This window comes from Pongo abelii, chromosome 11 (genome assembly GCF_028885655.2).
Source record: "Pongo abelii isolate AG06213 chromosome 11, NHGRI_mPonAbe1-v2.0_pri, whole genome shotgun sequence".
In the NCBI taxonomy this organism is placed as follows: Eukaryota; Metazoa; Chordata; class Mammalia; order Primates; family Hominidae; genus Pongo; species Pongo abelii.
Genome location: NC_071996.2, coordinates 102,977,507 through 103,001,655, shown reverse-complemented (window position 1 = coordinate 103,001,655; position 24,149 = coordinate 102,977,507). Strand labels below are relative to the sequence as shown.

Genomic DNA, 24,149 nt, shown 5'->3' with positions numbered 1-24,149 from the left:
AGCCACTGGTGAGTCGGCCTCGTCCCCGCTCTCCAGCACGCAGCCCAGGCCGAGGCCCTTCGGCAACCCGCCCCGCGCTCGGACCCAGCCACTCTGGAGTCTGCCGGCCTCGCGGACCTTTTCTCTGTCGCTCGTGTTTCCGGGCGGGTGGCGCTGAGGAACGCTTTAGAAGCGAAGTTCCGAGGACCTGGAAGAGGGCAGGCGTGAGCAACCATGGCCGGGCAGCAACTCCTGGTACCCCGGCTGGAGGGCGTTTCTCGGGAGCAGTTCATGCAGCACCTCTACCCACAGGTGAGGCCCGCGCGCGGGGCAGAACCCCGAGAAATCAGCGGGAGACGCGTCTTTACCATTCGGACGGCTGGGAACTGGTTTTTAGAGACCCAGGGTGTGGGAAAGAGGCGCAGGACGGCAGCAGATGACTGGTTGGTCCTTAGGCCAAGGGAAAGGTGCACGGGGGACGCCGACTGGCTCCTCTATTGAAATTTCCGGAGAAAGCCCCATGTTTCTGGGGAGCAAGATGATGGCGGAGAGCTGAGTGCGAGAGGTATTTTGCCTAAACTCTTTACTTCGCATCTGTCAGTCTGCTCCGAATTAATGGATTTGAAGGCACAACTTTTCACTCCACTGAGCCAAAAAAGGAAAGCAATGGGATTCCCCCGGAAAACTCCTACTTGTCTTGAATTCTAACTTACTTAGGTTCTAGTTCCGTCGCTACTTAGGTTCTAGTTCCGACGTTGGAGTCTTTTATACCTGTAGTTAGAACCTTAGGTCTTTAAAAGAAAACTCATAGAGAAATATTAGGGAAACAAAAAGTGCTTTTACTTGCAGTGCTTTACAAGGGAGTCCAGACCTAAGAAAAACAGAAGGTATTAAAAGGAAAAAATCCACAGGATTACAGTAAGTCAGTTTATGGTAGGAAAAATACCCAGCAATTTTCTTACCTGGTATTTACACTTATGAGGGTGGTCATAGAATTACAGTTCTGGGGCCGGGCGCGGTAATCCCAGCACTTTGGGAGGCCGAGGCGGGCGGATCACCGGAGGTCAGGAGTTCAAGACCAGCCAGTAGAAATCCCATCTCTACTAAAAATACAAAATTAGCCGGGCGTGGTGGTGGCCCATACCTGTAATCCCAGCTACTCGGGAGGCTGAGGCAGGAGAATCGCTTGAACCCGGGAGGCGGAAGTTGCAGTGAGCCGAGATCGCGCCACTGCACTCCAGCCTGGGCAACAAGAGCTAAACTCTGTCTCAAACAAACAAACAAAACTGCGGTTCTGAGTGTTACAAAAGTCGGATGGGCTGGGCGCCGTGGTTCATGCCGGTAATCCTAACATTTTGGGAGGCCCAGGTAGGTGGATCACTTGAGGTCAGGCGTTCAAGACCAGCCTGGCCAATATCGTGAAACCCCGTCTGTACAAAAAATACAAAAATTAGCCGGGCGTGGTGGCGCACGCCTGTATTCCAAGCTACTCTGGAGGCTGAGGTCGGAGGATCTGCTTGAGCCTGGGAGGTCGAGGCTGCAGTGATCCATGATCCTGCCACTGCTCCAGCATGGGCGAGAGGGTGAGACCCTAGCTTAAAAAAAAAAAAAAGGCGGGGGTGGGGGGGATGCGGGAGGAATGAAATTTTTCTTTTGATAGCAACCTACGGGAGAGGATTCAAGCCTTTATTAGTTTGGAAACTTGTACTAGATGGGTTGTTCTTGCTCTCCCTGTCCTTAGACGCCCCCATCTCAGAATATGCTAGACGTAAGTTGTCTAAAGGGCAGTGTTGTGAAGATTAGGGTATGTGGAAATGCTTTGTAAGATTCATATCAAAAGGTATTTTGTAATTTTTTTCTTCAGACAAGACATACAGCACAAAGCATCATTACATTTTAAAAAGTCGAAAATTACAAACAACTTTCTCTGGCCATAGGGCAGTAAAACTAGAAATTAATAACAAAATTGGAAAAAAAGACCTTTCTATCTGGAAACATTAAAAAGTATGAGGGGGCATAGTGCTATGAGTTTTTTGTTAAACATTTTGTAATAACTTCATAATTAACACTGTATATTGTACAGGTACATGAATAGATAGACCAAGGAAATAGAATAGAAAGTGCAGAAATACCTATTCCTATGGAAATTTAGTGTATAATAGGCATGACATTTCAAAAATCAATAGGGCACAAAATGACTTTTTAAAAAATAGACTGTTTTTTCGAGGCTTTTTAGGTTCACAGCACAATTGACCAAAGATACAGAGATTTCTCATGTCCTTTCTGCCCTGACACATGGATAACCTCCTCCATGATCAACATCCCCTCATTAGAGTGGTATATTTAGAGTGGTATATTTATCAATTATATTACAATTGATAAACCTACGTTGGCACATCATTTTCTTTTTCTTTTTTTTTGAAATGGAGTTTTGCTCTTATCGCCAAGGCTAGAGTACAGTGGCACAGTCTCGGCTCACGGTAACCTCTGCCTTCAGGGTTCAAGCGATTCTCCTGCCTCAGCCTCCTGAGTAGCCAGTACTACAGGCACTCGCCCCCACGCCCGGCTAATGTTTGTATTTTTTAGTAGAGGCGGGGTTTCGCCATGTTGGCCATGCTGGTCTCAAACTCCTGACCTCAGGTGATCCGCCCATCTCAGCCTCCCAAAGTGCTGGGATTACAGGCGTGAGCCACCGTTCCCAGCCTGGCACATCATTTTCACCCAAAATTCATAGTTTATATTAGGGTATACTATTGAGATTGTACATTCTATGGGTTTGGTCAAATTTATAATGAAGTGAATCCAGCATTATGGTATTATACAGAGGAGTTTCACTTAGAAAATGATAAAATTCAGTTTATATCTCACACTGTACACAAGAATAAACTCCAAGTGGATCAGAAAAATGTGAAGAAATGAAACTACACAAGTTGTGAGTACACTCGGCAATACAAAAAAAAATGAAGCTACACAAGTGCTGGAAGAAAATATGGGTAAATTCCCCTATAATCTAGGTCTATGGAAGGCATTTCTAGCTATGACTCAAAATTCAGGTGTAATATTAGATTAAAATTTGACTACATGAAACATTTGTATGCCAGAAATACTGTAAGCAAATTTGAAAGACAAATACAAAGTGGGAGAAAATATTTGCAACATTCATCTCATATAAAGGACAGTAAAAGCCCTTGTATGGAAAGAACTTTTAAAGGGAGGTAAAAAGCTAAAAATCTGGTAGAAAAATGAGCAAACGATTGAGGGGGGAAAAACAACATTAAAATGGCCTTTAAACTAGGAAGTTTAAGTTTACTCATAAGAGAAATAAAGCTACACTGAGATACAACTTCTTACATATCATATTGGCAAAAATTTAAAAAGCTCTGGTAATACTGTCTTGGTGAGGCCCTGAAGAAACTGGCACACTCAAATTTTATACCAAATGGTACAACTCTTTTGGCATATCTAACTATGTTTACTTTATGACCCAGTAATTCCTCATTTAGGAATTTATTATGGAGATATACCTCCAAAAATGTGTAAATATTTACGTAGTGTTACTGTACTTGCAAATTATTGGAAATAACCTAAATGCTTATGCAGGCAAGAATAATTGAATAAATTATGGCTCATTTACACTGAGGTATACTAAGATGTAAAAAAGAATAAAGGTGATATCTGAACTGATAAGTGGTGATTTCTAGGATATATTTATGATTTTTTTTTTTTTTTGAGACGGAGTCTTGCTCTGTCACCCAGGCTGGAGTGCAGTGGCGCCATCTCGGCTCACTGCAAGCTCCACCTCCCGGGTTCACGCCATTCTCCTGCCTCAGCCTCCTGAGTAGCTGGGACTACAGGCGCCCACCACCGCGCCCGGGTAATTTTTTTGTATTTTTAGTAGAGATGGGGTTTCACTGTGTTAGCCAGGATGGTCTTGATCTCCTGACTTTGTGATCCGCCCACCTTGGCCTCCCAAAGTGCTGGGATTACAGGCGTGAGCCCCGCGCCCAGCCATATATTTATGAATTTTTTAAAGAGCACATAACAAAAGAAAATATATAGTAAGCTACTATTTATGTAAAAAACAAAGGGAAGAGATAATGAAATATATGTTTTTGATCACTTTGCAAAAAAGAAAGGAATAAACCAAAAATTAACGAGATCGGTTATGCATAGGGGATGTGTGAGTATGAGATGGAAGAATGTGGATGGGGTGACTTTTGTATAGTTTTGATTTGGGGAATCACATGGACGTTTTACATTCTAACGTCATAATAATAAAATCAACAAGGATGAAAAATTATTTTTTAAAAGACCCTAATATAGACTATAAAAAGTAACACATGAACCCGTTTAAGTGGGAGAGGGAGAAGTTACCCAAGTCACTATTTTAAACACAATACTTTAATTATATGTCCTCAATCTAAGACACAATGAACGAAAACAAACTGAATTCTAGTTAGTACAGTAAGTCCTCATTTAACGTTCTCAGTAGGTTCTTGGAAGCTGCAACTTTAAGGGAAATGACCTATAATGAAACCAGTTTTACCACAGGCTAATTGATATAAACAAGAGTTAAGTTCCAGTGGCATATTTCTGGTCACAAAAACATCACCAAACTTGTAAATAAAGACCCAAAACATTTCTAATCTTAAACATTGAAATAAACATGAGCTACGTGTACATTTAAGAAGGATTAATAAAAGTAAATAATTACTCAATTTTTGGTGAATTGTTATGTGACAGTGGTCATAGTAGTGGTGGGTTAAATCAACGAATAAATGTTTACAAACGGAAAATTGTAAGGAGCGCCTCCTACCACTGAACAGTTCAAAACAAGTGTGGCAGGTTTGCTGATTGCTTTCATACCCCCTTGTTTATTGTGCACTTGTATGATTATCATATGCTTTACAAATTTTTGTTTTACATACTTTGTATTCACTCCTTTCTTCATTTTCCAACCTGCTTATTTCAGTTCAGGGTCACAGGTGGCCAGAGTCTATCCTGGCAGCTCAGGGCACAAGGTAGGAACCAACCCTGGACAAGATACCATCCCATCTCAGGGCACGCGCACGTGCACGCACACACACACATATACACACACACCCCCACATGCACTCACTCATACTGGGACCATTTAGACATGCCAGTGAACCTAATGTGCACATCTTGGGGTTGTGGGAGGAAACCAGAGTACCTAGGGAAGACCCACAGAGATGTGAGGAGAATGCAAAAACTCTACTCAGACAGGGGCCGTGGCTAGGAATTGATTTTTTTTTTCTCATCTGTGTTATAACTTTATTTGAGGACCCATTGTAGACATATTTTTTTTTACAGTGGTGTGACCTAACAGTGGCAAAAGCAAATTCTGTGAATTCTTTACTTCCTGTGAATTGTGGGATTTTGCAAGTGATTAAACATTGAGGATAATGGGAACTAGGTTTCCCACTGCTGAAAATGGGAGTTACAAATTCAGTAGATTATAATGAACCTTGAAATGTTTATGGTTCATACGTACACCTGTTAGGTATATGTGTGTGTACATATATTATATATATGGACATATATGGAGAGAGAGCTGAATAGAATAGGTATATGCATATATGGGGTGTACGTGTACATATATTTGTGGGATATACATAGACCCTCACATATATCCTGACTCTGTCTACTGAGAAGAAACCAGAACTACTTTAAGAAATGACTGATCACAGGGCTGGGCAGAGAAAGTATAAAAGATGTCGGGTTCTGTTATTTTGCCATAATGTAAGGAAGTGCCCCAGTTAAAAAGTCACAAGAAGCATCTTGAAGGGGCTTACTGGCCAAATCTGGGATAATTTGGGTATCAAAATTATACCACTAGATTATTACCCAGTAAATAAAATAATTCAATGGAGAATTTAGAGCTCATTTCGATATTAGGATGCCAACTAATAAATGTAGAAGAAATGATGGAGTTTAGAAAAATCACTGTTTTTTGCACTCATCATAGCAAAACATAGTGTGCTACCTGATGTGGCATGCTGAGAAGGCAACACCATTCCTTTTGTGGTACATTCCTTCTCCAAAATGTGTAACTTGAGTCTAATTATGAAGAAACTTCAGATAAACCCAAATTGAAGGGTTTTCTACAAAATAGCTGGCCTATACTCTTCCAAAATGTCAAGGTCATAGACGATAAAGAGGCTGATGATTAAACATTTCAGATTAAAAGAGACATAGCAACTGAATGCAGTGTGACATCTCAGATTGAATTCTGGGTTAGGAAAAAATAACGCTAAAGGAAATCATTGGGACAATTAGCAAAATTTGAGTATGGACTGTAGATTAGATAATAGTATTATGTTGATGTTTTGTTTTTTGTTTTTTTGTGTGTGATGGAGTTTCACTCTGTCGCCCAGGCTGGAATACAATGGCGCGATCTCAGCTCACTGCAACCTCTGCCTCCTAGGTTCAAGCAATTCTTCCACCTCAGCCTCCTGAGTAGCTGGGATTACAGACATGCACCACACTTCAAATTTTCTTTTTCTTATTTTTTTTTATTTTTAGTAGAGATGGGGTTTCGCCATGTTGCCCAAGCTGGTCTCAAACTCCTGACCTCAAGTGATCCACCCTCGGCCTCCCAAAGTGTTGGGATTACAGGCGTGAGCCACTGCGCCCAGCCTACGTCAGTGTTAAATATAATTTTGGTAATTATTCTGTGGTTATATAAGAGAATGTCTTTGTTCTCAGAAAATATACTTAAGTTTTTAGAGATAAGGACCATGGTGTCAGCAATTTAACCTTGAAATGGTTCCAAAAAAATTAAATTATGCTTAATTTAATTTCAATTAATAATAATATGTCCTTCTCTTGAAAGTAAGAACAAATCATAAAGCAAATGTGCAAAATGTTAACAGTTGGTGAATCGGGGTAAAGCATTTACGAAAATTCTTTGTAGTGTTCTTAAAACTTTTTTATAAGTTTGAAATGACATCAAAATTAAAAGTTATAAAAATATTTGACTATAAAATACAGATTTTAGTCATTATATATTGATGGTCTTGCAGTTTTGTTTTGTTTTTCTAATCTTAAAATTTTGTTCTAGATATTTCACATGGCCCCTCTTCTTGTTTTAGTGACAGCATGAACTGTCAAAAGCTTTGAGTTCAAGCATCTTGGGAGCAAGAGTCAGATCTTACTTGTTTTTGTCTCCCTGTTGCCAAATACAGCTCTTGATGTGTTGTTGGTTTTCATGAATTTTGTTGTATTTCTTTCCCCACTTACAGAGAAAACCTCTTGTGTTGGAAGGGGTTGATTTGGGGCCATGTACAAGCAAATGGACAGTGGATTACCTAAGCCAAGTTGGTGGGAAGAAAGAAGTAAAGATTCATGTTGCTGCAGTTGCACAGATGGACTTCATTAGTAAGAACTTTGTATATAGGTATTTTCTTCTGAGGTTTACTCTGGGGATACAAATAACTTTTTAAAAACTTTTAAAATATTTTTGCATTATTATACAAAGACCATATGGCATTTCATCTTTTGGCTGGTTTGATGTAATCATGGAATAGCTTACTGATTTTTAAAGAGTGGTTTTTAAAAGACAAGAGTTCTGAGTTTACATAATTATACAATGACAATTTTTTATTTTTTTTTATTTTATTTTTGAGACAGAGTTTTACCGGGCCACCCAGGCTGGAGTGCAGGTGTGTGATTTCGGCTCACTGCAACCTCTGCCTCCTGGATTTGAGTGATACTCCTGCCTCAGCCTCCCAAGTAGCTGGGATTACAGGCATGTGCCACTATGCCTAGCTAACTTTTGTATTTTTAGTAGAGACAGGGTTTCATCATGTTGGCCGGGCTGGTCTCAAACTCTTGGCCTCAAGTCATCCACCTGCCTCAGCCTCCCAAAGTGCTGGGATTACAGGCATGAGCCACCATGCCTGGCCAACAATTTTTTAAATAGGGTATATACCCAATACCTTCTGCAGTCATGGAAGGAAGATAAAATTTCTGTAACTAGGGTTAGATTTCATACGAAGTTGGATGTGCCATACTCATTCAATGCTTGATTAATTAGTTGATCCTACCACATTAGTAACTGTTATCTAGAATAGGAAATTCTAAAAGGCTCATGTTTTCTTTTTCTGTCCTCCCCAGAAAACCAGGACAAGCTATGTTTGGTATAATCTTTCATCATCTTAGATAACTTTTAAAAATCATACTTAATTTTCCCTTTTGATAAAATAGTCTTAAATACCTTTAATTTCTCCCATGATTGTTATTTTATGCTGTGGAATTTCTTAAAAGTAAATAAGAAATAGTCAAAAGCTGCTGATTGTCTAAACATGAAAGTTTTAAATGCTGTCATCTTGCAGATTTCATTTGCTATTTATTCCCATGAGTTTCATTTAAATTGTTAAATTAAAAACAAACAGCTTTCAAACTCTGAGCATGTGAAGTTCCCAGCAAATTCAGTCTATTGAAAAACCATGTAGTTTACAAGACTTCAATTTAGAGATGAGTTAAACAGAGCTTCTAATGTCCACAGCCATTCCTTTCTCATTAGAGTTTTCCAAGTTCATATAGCAGCTGCCAAAGCATTGCTCAGTTTTTAATCCTTTGAATATTCACCATAATGGTTTTAGTTATTAATAGTCCATGAATTGAATTTAATTGCCTTAAGTTTTTCCAAGTATAGGAACTTTTCATTTTTTATCAAATTAAAAATGCCAGAATGATGAGTGTTTTTCAGCCGGCAGTTAATGATGTTTATTTTCCAGGGAGTCCAATGCCATAACAAATGAGTACTGAAACTTCATCTTGAATTGCCTTGATGTTTTGTCATGTCTTTTTAAACTTTTCAAAACTTGTTTTTGAAGCACATACATTATGTAATAGTTCCTATCGCAACTTCCTCCAAGCCTTTCACTAGAGCTACTAAAAAGTTGCAAGATTATTTTTTTTAGTGCAACCAAAAAAATAGGTTTAGTCATTTTTAGCATTTACCAGGCAGTAAGAAAGAAGGAATGCATCCAGGCCAAAGAGAGACTAGAAAGTAAGAAACCCTGCACACACATGTATATTATTATTATCACTTCAAATTGAGGTTGCTTTTATGCTTTATCAAACATTGGAAGATTGATACATTAACAGGTATGAACTTTTACTTCTTTCTTCTTGGTAGCGCTCATTGTTCAGAGTCAGGAGAGTCTGGACAAAAGAACCTTGTGTGGTGAAAGGATATTGTTGGCATTCTTCTGATCATAGATTTTTTTTAAAAGTCTCATCATGTAAGGTTTGCCACATCTTCCTGTCACATCCTGTAATTCCTGTCATCATCTTGCTCTTGTTTATTGTACTCTCATCAGTTCTGATCTTGATTTTATAAAGCAGCCTTTTCCAAATGGGGAACAAGACAGTGAAGGGCTTTTTTCTTCTTTTTTAAAATGTTGATGACTACTTGCATGCTGCAAAAAAGGGTACATTATCATTGTTGTTAACCCCACCATCTGTCCTTTACTGAGCACTTATTATATATCAGCTACTGTGCCAAGCAATCTAGGTTATATTACTCATTTAAACTTCAGAACAATCTGTGAGGTAGATATTTTTAATAATAATTTCACAGATGAGGAAAGAGAGGTTTAAAAATATTAAGTAACTTCTCCAGGATCACATAGCTTGAAGTGATGGAACCCAAGGTGTTTACTCTAATTTCCCTGACTCCACGGAGCTCATGATTAAGCCTTCTTTGACATTACCCTCCTTACTGGTGCTGCCAGTCCAGACAAATGGCACTTTAATAACCAATGCCTTTGTTTTTGAAACATGGATAGGATAGATTTTTAAAAAGCCAAAGAACTTCCCAATTTACATACCTAATTTCTCCCCTATCTGGGCTTAGTAGAAGCTATGACAGGTACCATTACCTAAGAGAAAAGGTTGCTGGTGGCACCCCAGTTCTGCTTATCTGGGCTGAGCTACTCTGTCTGCTCTTTCAGGGTCACTGTTCTGTTCTGTTTTTCTAAAGGTCTTGAAACACTTTTGTGTTATCCCTAGTAAGAGAGCTAAGCCTGGTTAAATACTGCAATTACAGTAGTGGCTATGGTCCAGATAAACTTCCCCACTGGCCCAGACTCTTCAAAGATGCTTTGAAGAATGAAAGCAAGAAGGAATGAAGGGTATATGGTGAGGTCAGAGATGGGAAACATTGAGTAGGAGAATGCCAAGTAAATTTGTTGATATTAGTTAGTCAGACACTATTTATAGTCAAAGAAATAGTACTCTGCATTGGTCTGAGTAGATGGCAGACCCCTCTTTTCTCTCCTGCACTGCTCACTCTACATAATTACCAGCAGTGGCCTCAAGTTCAGATTGACATACAGAGCGCCCACCAATCCATAACCTGGCTTCAGATTCCCTTAGCTTTTTGCAGGAGGATATAAGGCAGGAAACGGCATTCTAGCAGGATAGTATCAATGGAGTCTTTATACAACTCCAGAGAATATTTTTTGACTCATCAAGTTACAGCTCAGTTGTAAGGGAATGAGACAATGGAGGTAGTATAGAAACACCTGAGCTTAGGTAAGACATATGGTCCATAGAAACCGGTAGCTTGAAACACCCCATGAACTTAGCTTCTGCATTCCTCCGAGGGCCATACTCAGTTAGGAGAGTTGCACTACACACAGGAAAGCCAAATCATCTGCTTCTGAACAAGTATTTGTAGTCCACTTATAGGCCACCTAGTGCAAACATAATTCATCTGTTGGGTTATTTTTACGATAAACAGTGTTACCTGATATCACAACTGACATTCCACATTTATCTTTAATTTTTTTTTATTCAACATAATTCATGGGTTCACACCATATTTGCATTATTTACCCAGTATATTTCTGGAAAAACAGTGCAAGGAGAAAGTAAGCTGGCCCAAGGTCATCTTCTCATAGAGAAGGAGAAAGTATTTAACCTTTTCTTTTGACTTTCTCAGTACAGAGTTCAAGTGGGAAGATATTTAGTAGTAAGACTGAAAAGATTACAGCTTTTAATCAGAAGTTTGGAGGCAGGAGTGTAGTGGGGGTAGCAGAGGAGAGGATTTTGAGGACTTCATTGTCTTGTTACCTATACAGTATCACTTTCATTTATAGAGCAGTACTTTTGATTCTAGAGAGTAAAGGAATAGATGCAATCTGGAGTAAGAATATCCTTCTAGCTCAAGAGTGTGATGTAAAAGAAACAAATTTTATTTCCACAGTGTTCAGCCTTGTTCATCAGGATGGAAGGAGACAGGCATTTGGGCAGAAATTTTGAAGAATAAAAATTGGTCACTTTACTGGAATTCTCCTTGAGCTATTCCTCAGAAGCCTTAAAATGATAGAGGTGGTGCAGCAGGATGAGGGCAGTGTTACTGGCTTCTGTGTTCTGTGATACGCCAAAAGGCAGGAATATGGGGGGTGGTTATCTTCATGGGACCATTTGTGTACTGTCTCTTCCAAAGTAGCACTAGTAGTTTGCCCCACTCTTCACAAGATTTGTTTTGCCATGACACTTAAAAACAGGTAGCAATCAGAACCTGAAAGTCTGTGTATTTACAAAGGTAGTCAGATACCGTAGAAACATTTTTCTGTCATAACTTGGAATAGAATATTGACCTATTGAAAGATCCATCTGTATCATAGATTTTGAAATCTTTAATTCCAAAGTTTCAGACAACTTAGATCAAGTAAATATACTGCTCAATGAGTTTTGAAAAGTTAGAATTTCACATAATAGGTTATAATAAAAATTACAGATATTATAAAACAGGAGATTATATCCAACTCCAACAAGCCTTTATGTATAGTGATTAGATTCTTACTAGTTGATCTGTTATTATTAAGTCCAAGGATTCCTTTGTGTTTATTTCAGAACTTTACCTTTTGACCAATTGGTCCAGAGGGCAGCTGAAGAGAAGCATAAAGAATTCTTTGTTTCAGAGGTAATTGCTTTTAACATTTTTACAAGAAGGCATTAATATCTATATACTAAATGGATTTTCTTATGAAAGAATAGTAGATACACAAGAGCAATAGCCATCTCTGATAGACATTCGTAAAATTTGGTTGGATGCACCATAGACTGTAGCTCTGCTATTTATTAGCTCTCAAACTTTGGCCAAATGATTTTTCTGTACTTCAGTATACTCATCTGTGAAATGGGGATGATAATAGTACCTATTTTGTAAAGTGTTTTTGAGGATTAACTAAATAAAATCAGTAAAATATTTAGCAGTGTGCCTGATGTATAGAAATTACTCATTAAATGTTAGCTATTAATGTTACGTCCTTTTAAAATGCTTTGGTCTGATATGCCGACTTCAAATGCTAATGGAAAACTTCATTTTCATATCTATTGACTATTAGACTGTTTATGTATCTTGTTGTTATCAATGTGATTTCTATTGTGTATATTTGCTGTAATATTTGTTCAAGATTAAATACGGAAGAATTCTACTTAATTATAGTCTAGCTTTAAATAATTCAATTTAAATACCTTGAGATAAGGCATCAAGGCCTTGTACATAAATATGTTTTTAAAAATTTCCTGTGTTGGTTGGGTGCAATGGCTCACGCCTGTAATCCCAGCACTTTGGGAGACCGAGGCGGGTGGATCACCTGAGATCGGGAGTTCAAAACCAGCCTCATCAACATGGAGAAACATGGAGAAACCTCAAAATTAGCTGGGCATGGTGGCGCATGCCTGTAATCCCAGCTGCTCAGGAGGCTGAGGCAGGCGAATCACTTGAACCCTGGTAGCAGAGGTTGTGGTGAGCTAGATTGCGCCATTGCACTCTAGTCTGGGCAACAAGAGCGTAACTGTCTAAAAAAAAAAAAAATTCACTATGTTATTCAAAAGCACATTTTAGAAGCAAATTGCTTTTTAATCTTTGAATGAAGCTGTTTTCTGCATATGAGCCAGCTGGGCTGGGGGGTTTGGTTCTAAAAGGTGTTGCATTTTTACAGTCCTCTTGTCAGGTAATAGTTATACTAGATCACTGCCACAATCCCCACAAACTCTGTAGGTCTGTGATTCTGTAGTATAACCAAAATGTCTTTTTAAATTGATTCCATTAGCTGCACCTGAGAACTGTTTTATAACTTTATAGCCCTGCTTTGAACATGCATATTCAGTTGCCCTTTGGTACTTTCCTGTCTAAGGGTAATCAGTGGTATATATTTAAATAGCCATGAAATGTGAAGTAAAAGAAGTAGACACATGGTAAAAGATTAAAGTCTAAAAATCACGGAAACTATGTAAACAAGATCAACATGAACTGTCAGTTTGGTCCTCTAGGAAGCAGATGCTGAGATGGAATTAGGAGTGCAAAAGGCTGGCCGGGTGTGGTGGCTCATGCCTGTAATCCCAGCACACTGGGAGGCCGAGGTGGGTGGATCAGGAGGTCAGGAGATTGAGACCATCCTGGCTAACACGGTGAAACCCTGTCTCTACTAAAAATACAAAAAATTAGCTGGGCATGGTCGTGTACGCCTATAGTCCCAGCTACTTGGGAGGCTGAGGCAGGAGAATGGCGTGGACCCGGGAGGCGGAGCTTGCAGTGAGCCGAGATTGCGCCACTGCACTCCAGCCTGGGCTACAGAGCAAGACTCCGTCTCAAAAAAGAAAAAAAAGGAGTGCAAAAGTCTTGTTAAATAGGAGAAATAACTGTGAAAGGAAAGGGGAGGAAGCAGGATTGGATAGGGGAAGCCATGAGATGTAGATACAGATCTGACCGTCTCTGCCAACTCATCCTGGAACTCCTGAGCAGACTGCCTGTGAGAAAAGTCCTGCATTGGGTGGCAATGTCTAGGTCTTTTATCAGCTTAAGTCACTGGTTGTGACTACCCCAAGAAGAGCATGACCTAGGTTCCAATCCTGAGGTGGACCTGAAGAAGTTAACAGCTGGTAGCTCTAAGCTAATCACACTCCTTACAATTAAGCAGTGAGTTCTTTCTTGAAGGAATTTCTGAGCAGTGCACTTCTGCGTCTGGTGCATTAATTTTATTTTTTAAATCTTGAAATGTTGGAACTAGTAGAAAATCCTTAGAATTTCGAAGAACATATTTTGAAACTTATTAGCCAGTAATTTATAGAATCTATGTGATGTGGTGCTAGCTAAAAATAGAAAAACACTGAGAGTTCAGTTAAAATCTCAATCATCAATTTATGTCCTAAGATAAATATTATTATCTTTTGAAGTTTATTTATAATTCTCAGTGTTGTGTGAAAGAGGCAGAATTCTGAGTTTGGATTGCCCAAGTGCTTGACTTGGTATATCTCACTTCTCTAACAGTGAGTGTTTTATAATTCAAACAGTTCTCTATTTAGGTACTTGGTGAAGGATAAATAATAATTTTTGGCCTCACACAGTGGCTCATGCTTATAATCCCAGCACTCTGGGCGGCCAACGCAGGAGGATCACTTGAGTCCAGGAGTTTGAGACCAACTTGGACAACATAGCGAGTCTCCTTCTCTACAAATAGTAAAAATAATTAGCTGAACGTCCCAGCTACTCAGGAGGCTGAGGCAGGAGGATTGCCTGAGAGTAGGAGGTTGAGGCTGCAGTGGGCGTGATCGCATCACTGCACTCCAGCCTGGGTGATGGAATGAGACCCTGTCTCAAAACAATTAATTAATTTAAAAAATTTAAATAATGATTTTTTTAAATGATCAGTTTAAGTTTACTACAATGAAATTATATTTTTCTAATTCATACATGAGCTGAATCTTAAGCATTTGGCTTGAGAATTTATAGACAGGGATAGGCTTAGCTTGATTAAATGCAGTGTTCTCAAGTTTAAAAAAATATATTATTAAAAGCATAAGGTATTTATCTGTTACTGTACATTTGTATTATATTTACTAAGTATTAAGACACTATTAAAATAAGAGTCTAAATAATTTGGAATATAAAGACTAAATCATTGTAGTTTTAGAGATGGTATGTATATGTTGCCTTTAGAATTTATTTTACTTATTGTTTTATGGATCCAGTCACTATCATGAGCAACATATTAAAGACATTTCTTCATATGGCCACCAGAGAGCATTAGTAGAAAGGGTAAGAGAACTGAAGTTTTTTTTTTTTTCTTTTTTGAAAAGGTCTTGCTCTGTCACCCAAGCTGGAATGTAGTGTCACGATGATAGCTCACTGCAGCCTCAGCCTCCCAAGTAGCTGGGACTACAGGCACGCACCACCATGGCCAGCTAATTTTTTGTAGATGGTGTCTCACTCTGTTGCCCAGGCTGGTCTTGAGCTCTTGGACTTAAGCAGTCTTCCTGCCTGGCCTCCCAGGGTGCTAGGATTACAGTTGTGACCCACCACGCCCAGCGATAATTGAACTTTTTAGAAAACTACTTAACTGGGTCAGATTTTAAGACTTGTTTCCTAACTTTACTTCCTAATATTTTTGAAGTGAAGGTGTTTTATTTTTTTCCGTAGTTCTCAGTACATAATTCTTTTTTTACTTTTAATTATTATGAATACATGATAGCTATACAAATCCTAGTATTTTTACATTTAAAAAAGTAAAATATTGCTGATGTTATTTTTCTTTGGGGTGTTTAAGGATGAGAAATACTACTTACGGTCACTTGGAGAAGACCCTAGAAAGGTAAGAATTCTAAATGTAAAATAATTCCCTAAAATCCAAATGGATGTATATATGTTAACTGGCAACACTGTAATTTTTATACTTACTGCCTGACATATTCTCTGTTCTATCCTTTTCCATTCTTTTCTCAATGATTTGTGCCCCTGAATAAGAAGTTAAGATGATTAAAAAGTGATTACTTAGTATTCAGGTAGGCCTGTAGAATCTTAGTGTTTATAGTCATCTAATCTCTATACAATAAGAAATCTCTTCTACTGTATATTTTATAGGTGGTAACTCAGTTAACAAAATATTAATTTGAAATAATTGTTAGAATCCTGAATAGTTCATTGTATAAGTTTTGACATGTATTCAGAGTCAAATTAGTATGGCTGCCATATTAAGGAGTAGTCCCTAAAATGATCAAATAAGATTATTTTTTCCATTTATGTCACTGTTTAGTTGTTTACCCTCTCTTTTAGTCCCCTCCCTCGTAGAATTCACAGGTTTTATGTAGGTGATAGCTAGTAATGTTAGTTCAAGGTGTTGACTCCTGAATACTAGAGTGGATGACAATTGTGTAATTCTTGCTTAAAGTAGAAAGAACCTTTCTATCGATGAAGCATATTGAGCTTAACAGTAGTTAAGTATCTGAGCTTAACAGATAGTATCTGAGCTTAACAGATACTATTAAATCTGCAGTCTTGTTACACAGCCTGGTATTTCTTCATTTGAAAGATCATGTATCAGCCAGGCAAGGTGGCCCCATGCCTGTAATCCCAGCACTTTGGGAGGCTGAGGTGGGTGGATCACCTGAGGTCAGGAGTTCGAGACCAGCCTGGCCAACATAGGAAATCCTGTCTCCACTAAAAATACAAAAATTAACTGGGTGTGGTGGGAGGTGCCTATAATGTCAGCTACTTGGGGGAGAGAGAGAGAGACAGAGAGAGAGAGAGAGATCATGTATTGGCACATGGTCACATCATAGTATTTTAAAGCAGTGAACAAAGTTTTGCCCCAGTCTTCCTTAATATCATAGGGTCTAATCTAATTTTTTCTTTTTATGTTTCTGTAAATGCAGGATGTTGCAGATATCAGAAAGCAGTTTCCTTTGTTGAAAGGAGATATTAAGTTTCCAGAATTCTTCAAAGAGGAACAATTCTTTTCCAGTGTTTTTCGAATTAGTTCACCAGGATTACAACTATGGACTCATTATGATGTATGCTACATAAATGAGAAATTTAAAGCTATAATAGATCTTTAGCATTATAGATTTAACAGTCACAGTTTCAACTTCCTATAGGTTACCCTAAACATCTGTGTAATTTGCTGAAACGACTTTTGAAAATAGGTGCTGTGCATAGCAGTGATACAGGAATGAATTATTTTGCTAATGGCAAAGCCTAGTTGGTTCCTCACATTTGTATTTCCCTGTGGTCCTATTCTTGATTCATCATCATATATATACCAAGTTTTGTGAAGTGATTTTTTTTTTCCATGTGAGGAATGGCCACCAGATAATGGGGGAAATTGTATTGGAAAAAGCAATAAGCCTTTAGTATGAGGAGGTATAAATGATACACATGACTCTGGCTACCCAGAGATCCATAACTCTCTGGGTCATGCAGAGTTATGTTATTCAGGAAAAAGGCTGAAGCTTGTTGAGTCATTACCAATTGGAAGAATTTGGGGATATCTGAAGATCTTAGGATATATATGCCTTGAGAATGTCAAATATCTGCCGTATTTATAGGGCAGCAAAAATGTGTGCAATATTGATCTTGATCTGCTGGGCACGGTGGCTCATGCCTGTAATCCCAGCACTTTGGGAGGCCGAGGCGGGTGGATCACGAGGTAGGAGATCGAGAACATCCTGGCTAACACGGTGAAACCCCGTCTCTACTAAAAATACAAAAAATTAGCTGGGCGTGGTGGCGGGTGCCTGTAGTCCCAGCTACTCCGGAGGCTTAGGCAGGAGAATGGTGTGAATCCAGGAGGCAGAGCTTGCAGTGAGCCAAGATCGCACCGTTGCACTCCAGCCTGGGCAACAGAGCGAGACTCTGTCTCAAAAAAAAAAAAAAAAAATTGATCTTGATTATTTATGGTGTTATTTTGTTTGCTTAAATTTATGTGCACATCTATAAGCATTTTAAAAACATTAAAAATACTAGTATGGTATATGGTTTGGTGTTGGGAAATAGAGAAACTTAAGGAAGGTAAAGGAATATCTAACAAGTTTCCAAAGAAAAAAAAATTTTAAGTTCTAAATCACAGTATAACGTTTTATACATGTGTTTTATAATTCAGTTGAGACCCTCTTGGGAGGATTTTACCATAGTCAGTAAATCTGTAATTATGAAATAGACATAAACTCTTAGCATATTTTACAGTTTTATATGAATAACATGGTGAGAAAATCATGTGGTAATACATTTTAACTATATTCTATGATGATGATGATGATGATTGTTGTTTTTTGAGACAGAGTCTTGCTCTTTCACCCAGGCTGGAGTGCAGTGGCACGATCCTGGCTTACTGCAACCAGTCCCTCCCAGGTTCAAGCGATTCTCGTATCTCAGCTACCCAGATAGCTAGGATTACAGGCATGCACAACCACACCCGGCTAATTTTTTTTTTTTATTTTTAGTATACGTGGGGTTTTGCGATGTTGGCCAGGCTGATCTCAAACTCCTGGCTTCAAGTGATCCGCCCACCTCGACCTCCCAAAGTACTAGGATTACAAGCGTGAGCCACCATGCCTGGCCTCTATGATTATGTTTTAAATTTTGAGTAGTATCCCCTTTACCTTGAATTATAATAGAATGTAATATATAAAGCTTTTATTATAAAATTAAGTCAGAGGAACACTAGTTTGAATTGTATAGTTATGGTTTACGTAAGTAAAGGGTTAGTACTAAAAGGAAGAATGCTTAGGTAGAAGTAAAAAATCATGAATATATCTTGCTTAGTGTTTATCTTAAATCCTTAGCTGAGAATTATGTGGCTCTGCCTTTAACATTTTTTCACAATTTATACCAAGAAAGTATACCATTACATTCATGGGAAAAGATTGCTCCAATAATAAATATATATTAAGAAAATCTGTCATAAATCACCATACTGTTTGCAGAAAAGGAAAAAAAGAAAATCTGTGATTATATTCCTATAGAAATAACTTGAAAATCAAGGTACCTATAATGAAATTATGGTTGAACATATATTAAGAGTGTAGCAGCAGTTGCAGCAGTACCTTGTATTTTCCTAGCATCTGATTTTTCTAACTGCTTTTACTCTGTTGTCTAATTTTGGGCTTATAGCATTCCTTAACAGATAGTAAATATTAACCAAGGGGAGCCTTAAATAGGCTTAACTATACTGTCAGTTAATGGTGAGGCAAAGGCAAATAGTTTTCTGACTCCACATTTCTAATTTGCCAAGTCTTCCCATTTTAGGGCAGTACTGCAGATCCCATTTTAGGGCAGTACTGCAGAAATGTCTTGAAGGCCCAGTTGTATATGGAATACAAATGTTTTTATTGTTACGTAACTGTAAGAGTCTTAACTAAGTCAAGTCTCATTAAAGGATCAGGTTTGCAGTTAAAGTTTAGAATGCCATTGGTTCTATTTATTTGAATTTTAGATAATGATTACCCATAAGCTTTTATTGGTCTTCAGGTAATGGATAATTTGTTAATACAAGTGACAGGAAAAAAGCGTGTTGTACTCTTCAGTCCTCGAGATGCCCAGTATTTATATTTAAAAGGTATGGGATTTTTTTTAAGTTTATATTTCAAAAGTCTATTCAGTTACTCTTTTTGAGAAATCGCTTGATTCTTATAGGAAAAGAACACTTCAGTACTTAATCCTAATTCTATTTGTGTATATATGTAATAACAGGTTCAAATTTGAAATTATCTTAATTATATTACATGGGTATCAGTCATCAGAATTAAAGAGTGAGTCATTGAAAATTGTCTTAGGTGTCAGTAGCATAGTAATTCTCACAGTGTGGGTACAGTAAGTAACTGGATAGAAAAGAATACATTTTCAAATTTATATTTGTGATTACTTTTTTTAAAATGCTAACTTTGCTGAATCTATATTATCCCTTTTTGGAACTTTTTAGGTACTAAATCAGAAGTACTGAATATAGATAACCCAGACTTGGCTAAATATCCACTTTTTTCCAAGGCTAGAAGATATGAATGTTCCCTTGAAGCTGGTGATGTATTATTCATTCCTGGTAAGATTTCTAGACCTCACTAATGTGCTATTTATAAAATGTGTACTCTGTCACTCATCCTTCATGTGATTTTTTTTTTTAGTACAAATATATATTTGTTATATGTATCTGGTCCTATACAAGATGATTTTTAGACAAAACTCTGTGTGTGTGTGTGTGTGTGTGTGTTTAAAGCAGGCCTAGGCACACTTATTATAAGTTAACAACAGTCCTTGTACTTGTGGCCTATAAGTTAACAGGTCTTGCACTTTTGGCCTCAAACAATCCTCCCAACTTGAACTTTGGGAGGCCAACGTGGAAGGATTGCTTGAGGCCAAAAGTGCAAGACCAGCATGGGCAACATAGCAAGACCCTGTCTCGACAAAAATAAATAAATAAATTTAGTCAGGCATGGTGGTGTGCATCTGTAAGTCCCAGCTGCTCGGGAGGCTGAGACAGAAGGATCTCTTGGGCCCACGAGGTTGAGGTTGAGGTTGAGGAGGTTGATGCCATGGCATCGTGGAATCACTGTACTCCACCCTGAGCAACAGAGTAAGACCCTGTCTCTAAATAAACTAAATTAACAGTCTTGCTTTCAAGGGCAACCTATAAAAATAATATTATACTCTAAACTACTTTACTAGACATCAAGTAAGATACATTTTTTATAGCTTTTATTTATTTATTTTTTATTATTTTCCAAGTGAGACACTTTATATCTGGGAAAAGATTATACTGGTTGGTTTTTAAAATTATTTTTTAAAAATAATGTTATACTCTATTTTATTAAATGACATCAAGTAAGACACTTTATATCTGGGAAAAGATTATACTGATTGGTTTTGTAAATTATTTTATTTTAAAAATATTTCTGTATTTTAGAACTGTGTCACTTAAATATTTACCAGAAAAAAAATGATAAGTATCTTTCAAGGCCAAAACAGATGAAAGATTTCATTAAATATTAAAATGTTATAATCTCAACACCTGTAGTATCATTTGTGTACATTATTTTTCTATACAGTCTGGATTTGTGTCACTTAATTTCTTTGTTCAATTAATAGGCATTAGTTTGAAAGTCCATAAAGTTCAACACAGCAAGGTAATTAACATCTGTAATTAATACTTAAAAGTGAACTCTTGAAGATTATAAAAATCATAATTAAAATTAAAGGGATATATTAACAAATTCTATTTATAGTTGTAGTTCCATATTTAAATTAATATATTAAGAATCATTAATACTTTTCACTGATAAAAATAAGTAAATATTAATAAAGATAGATATTTGATGACTTGTTTTGCGACTAGATTATAAATTCCTTGAAGACAACTATGTTTTGTTCATCTTTGAATTCCCCAAAAGGGCCAGATATGATATAATGGCTTTCATATAATTGATCATTTATAAAAATTTGACTTTTTATTCTTATTTTCATTGAAAGCAACCAACGTATTAGTCTTCAAATCCATTGCCATCTTTTAAATTTACACTTTTGGTTTTTGTATCTTGGGAGCATGATTAAGGTCTATGTAGTTTTCCCTTATTCTTCATACAATTGTTTTAAGAAAAAAATAGAGAAATACTGAACATTTGCATATATTTTTAAACAAAAGCAAAATTCCTATCTTTGGGTTTAAATTCAACTGAATGGTTAGCATTTTCTTCCTATTATATTGAATAAGGGAAAAAAAAGATTCCGAAAGAAAGTGTAGTTAAGATTAAAACCATGTTTGAAAATTAGTTTTCCAAATCAAAATATGTTAAGCTTTTGTTTTTCCTTAAACACTCTTAGAATAAGTTTCTAAAATTTAAATCTCCCTTTCACAGGATTAAAAGGGTTTTTCCTGTGATTAGTGTTCCATCTTTGTTATATTGTTGTATTGCTTTAGTATTCCTCTAGCACCTATATTCTGAAAATGTTTAGATTCAATTGAAAATAAAGTAAATTTCCCAATAAAAGGAAAAAAATTAATCAGGTATATAATAAAGTTTACTCATCATTTCCACCACCAAAATATTTGCTGTAGTTTTTTATACTATTTATAAAGGAGCTGAAAGAAATATAAGATGATTATAATTGCATTCAAAATATAAAACAAGGAGGCTATAATGAATACGAATTTAAGCAAGTTAGAAAACCAAATTGCAGCTTGAACAGGAAGTCTTTAGGGACAAAAGTATTATAATGAATCAGAAAAGGTCAAAGATACTCCTCAAGTAATTGAAATGTTCTGTGTACCAAAAAATAAACACTTTGATGTGGTTGTATGACTCAGGAAGTATAAACAAGTAACACAAAACACAGCCCTAGATTAGAGAACTGCAAAACAAATATATCTTTATTATGTCTTTCAAGTTTAAAGGAAAAATTGCTATTTCTAAAGGTTTTAAAAGTAAGGGTTGTGCTATTGACACTTTAAATTTGTTGGCAATTCATAAAAGTTAAAATGATTCTGTTAAAAGCCTGGAGTGTGCTAACGAAGGGATCTGGTTACAAGAATTATTTCTTACATTGGCTATATGCAATTCGTGATATTTCACTGACATTTTGGGTTTTTTTTTAACTGTAGGTTTTATTTTTAACTTGTTTTTTAAACTTTCTCCAGCTTTATGGTTCCATAATGTAATTTCTGAAGAGTTTGGAGTGGGAGTGAATATCTTTTGGAAGCACCTTCCATCTGAATGCTATGATAAAACAGATACCTATGGAAACAAAGATCCTACAGCAGCATCAAGAGCTGCACAAATTCTGGACAGAGCCTTGAAAACACTGGCTGAATTACCAGAGGAATATAGGGACTTCTATGCACGACGAATGGTCCTACACATTCAAGACAAAGCCTACAGCAAGAACTCTGAGTAAATAATGAAGTGAATGCCATGCACATCAACCCTTTAGTAAGGTATAACGATATAAATTAAAGATTTTGTTAAAATAGGAAAGATACATCAGATTTACAGATTATGTAAGTACGAAGGGGTGTTTTTGTGGATTCTACTTGATACAGATTGTTATAATTAAAGAATGCTGTGCTGGGACCACTCTTTAACACTCAGATGCTGACCGCTAAAAGTCCAACTTAAAATGACTTAAAAACAGTAAGAAAATATGAAATCTATTGACAGAATGGGCTGCAGTGTTTCTGATCCAGTGATTCAGTAATGTCATCAAGAACCTTGGGAGCACGCCTCCACACCCCACCCCCTTTTCAACCACAACATTGGCATCATCCTAAGGCTGGCTACCCTCGTGGTCATGGGATGATTGCCAGTAGCAGTTGGAGCCTTGTGCATCTTCATTTACATGCAGCGGAAGAGTCAGGCTGGATTCTAGGGGCCCCGTCCTAATATGAGGAAGCCTTCCCAGAATTCACTTGCCATATCCTTAGGTCTCATTGCTCTAAAGTAACTTAGACCTGTCCATCCCTGAGCCAGTCACTGGCAAAGGGTCTAGAATAACCTTTAGGGCAGTCAGGTCCGCTGGAGCTGAGAGTAGAAGTCGAGGCCACATGAGGGATATATGGGGACAGAAAGGATAGTTTTAAATCATGGTTCTGATAGGAAAAACATGAGCAACCCACAGTATCTATTACATTTGCCTAGAAGCAGAATTTTTTGAGGAACTTTAAAAAATGTAGATACCTAGGTCCCAACTTTGTAGACTGATTCAAGAGTGTTTGGGATTTGGTATATGAACTTAATAGACCTCACAGGGTGTTTTGATGCATAATCAGAGCTGAGAGCAACTGGAGTTGATGATAGTGACTTGGATTATTAGTTTTGTGATTAGTCCAAAACAAATGTTTAATCTGATCTTGACTTTTCTTGCCACCCAGTGTGTCAGGTCTATCTTTTTTTTGTTTTTGAATGTTAGAAAATAAATGTTTTAATTTATACCTATGTCTAAACCTTAGCCTAGTTAAAGATTTCCCAACTTTTTTTTCTACCGATCCCTTTTTTAAAAGAAAAATTACTTAAAGAATGAATAAATGAGATCCTAAAAGTGTTGTCATTGAAGACAGTGAGCCATTGTGTGTGGATCTCTGCTTTTCTTTGTTTTGTACCTAGTAATTATATTGCAGTGTCATTGAAGACCAGATAATCTTCGCTGAACATAAATGTGTTCATCTAAAGCAATCTCTTAGTATATCAATTTGGTGCATTTTAATTAGAGAAAATCATTTTCTCTATCGAAGAGAATCCATTCACTCATGTCCTATAAATTATAGTAAATAAGGAAAAGCATATATATAACATTCTGAATTTCCTAGGTGTCTTTGGAAACAGGTAAGTTACTCAGGTGAATAAAGGTGAAAAAAGTCTTGTCAGAA

At 37.2% G+C, this 24,149-nt stretch overlaps 1 protein-coding gene across 1 annotated transcript; it reads left to right on the top strand.

Annotated features, from left to right (window-relative positions):
• Positions 1-207: 207 nt before the first annotated feature.
• Positions 208-23,835, top strand: TYW5 (tRNA-yW synthesizing protein 5). Its single transcript, XM_024243363.3, has 8 exons — positions 208-291; positions 7,245-7,399; positions 11,872-11,941; positions 15,570-15,614; positions 16,675-16,812; positions 19,268-19,355; positions 19,719-19,835; positions 22,425-23,835. Exons 1-8 carry the CDS (start codon positions 214-216, stop codon positions 22,679-22,681), a joined length of 948 nt encoding a protein of 315 aa, XP_024099131.2. The 5' UTR covers positions 208-213; the 3' UTR covers positions 22,682-23,835.
• The last annotated feature ends 314 nt before the right edge of the window (positions 23,836-24,149 follow it).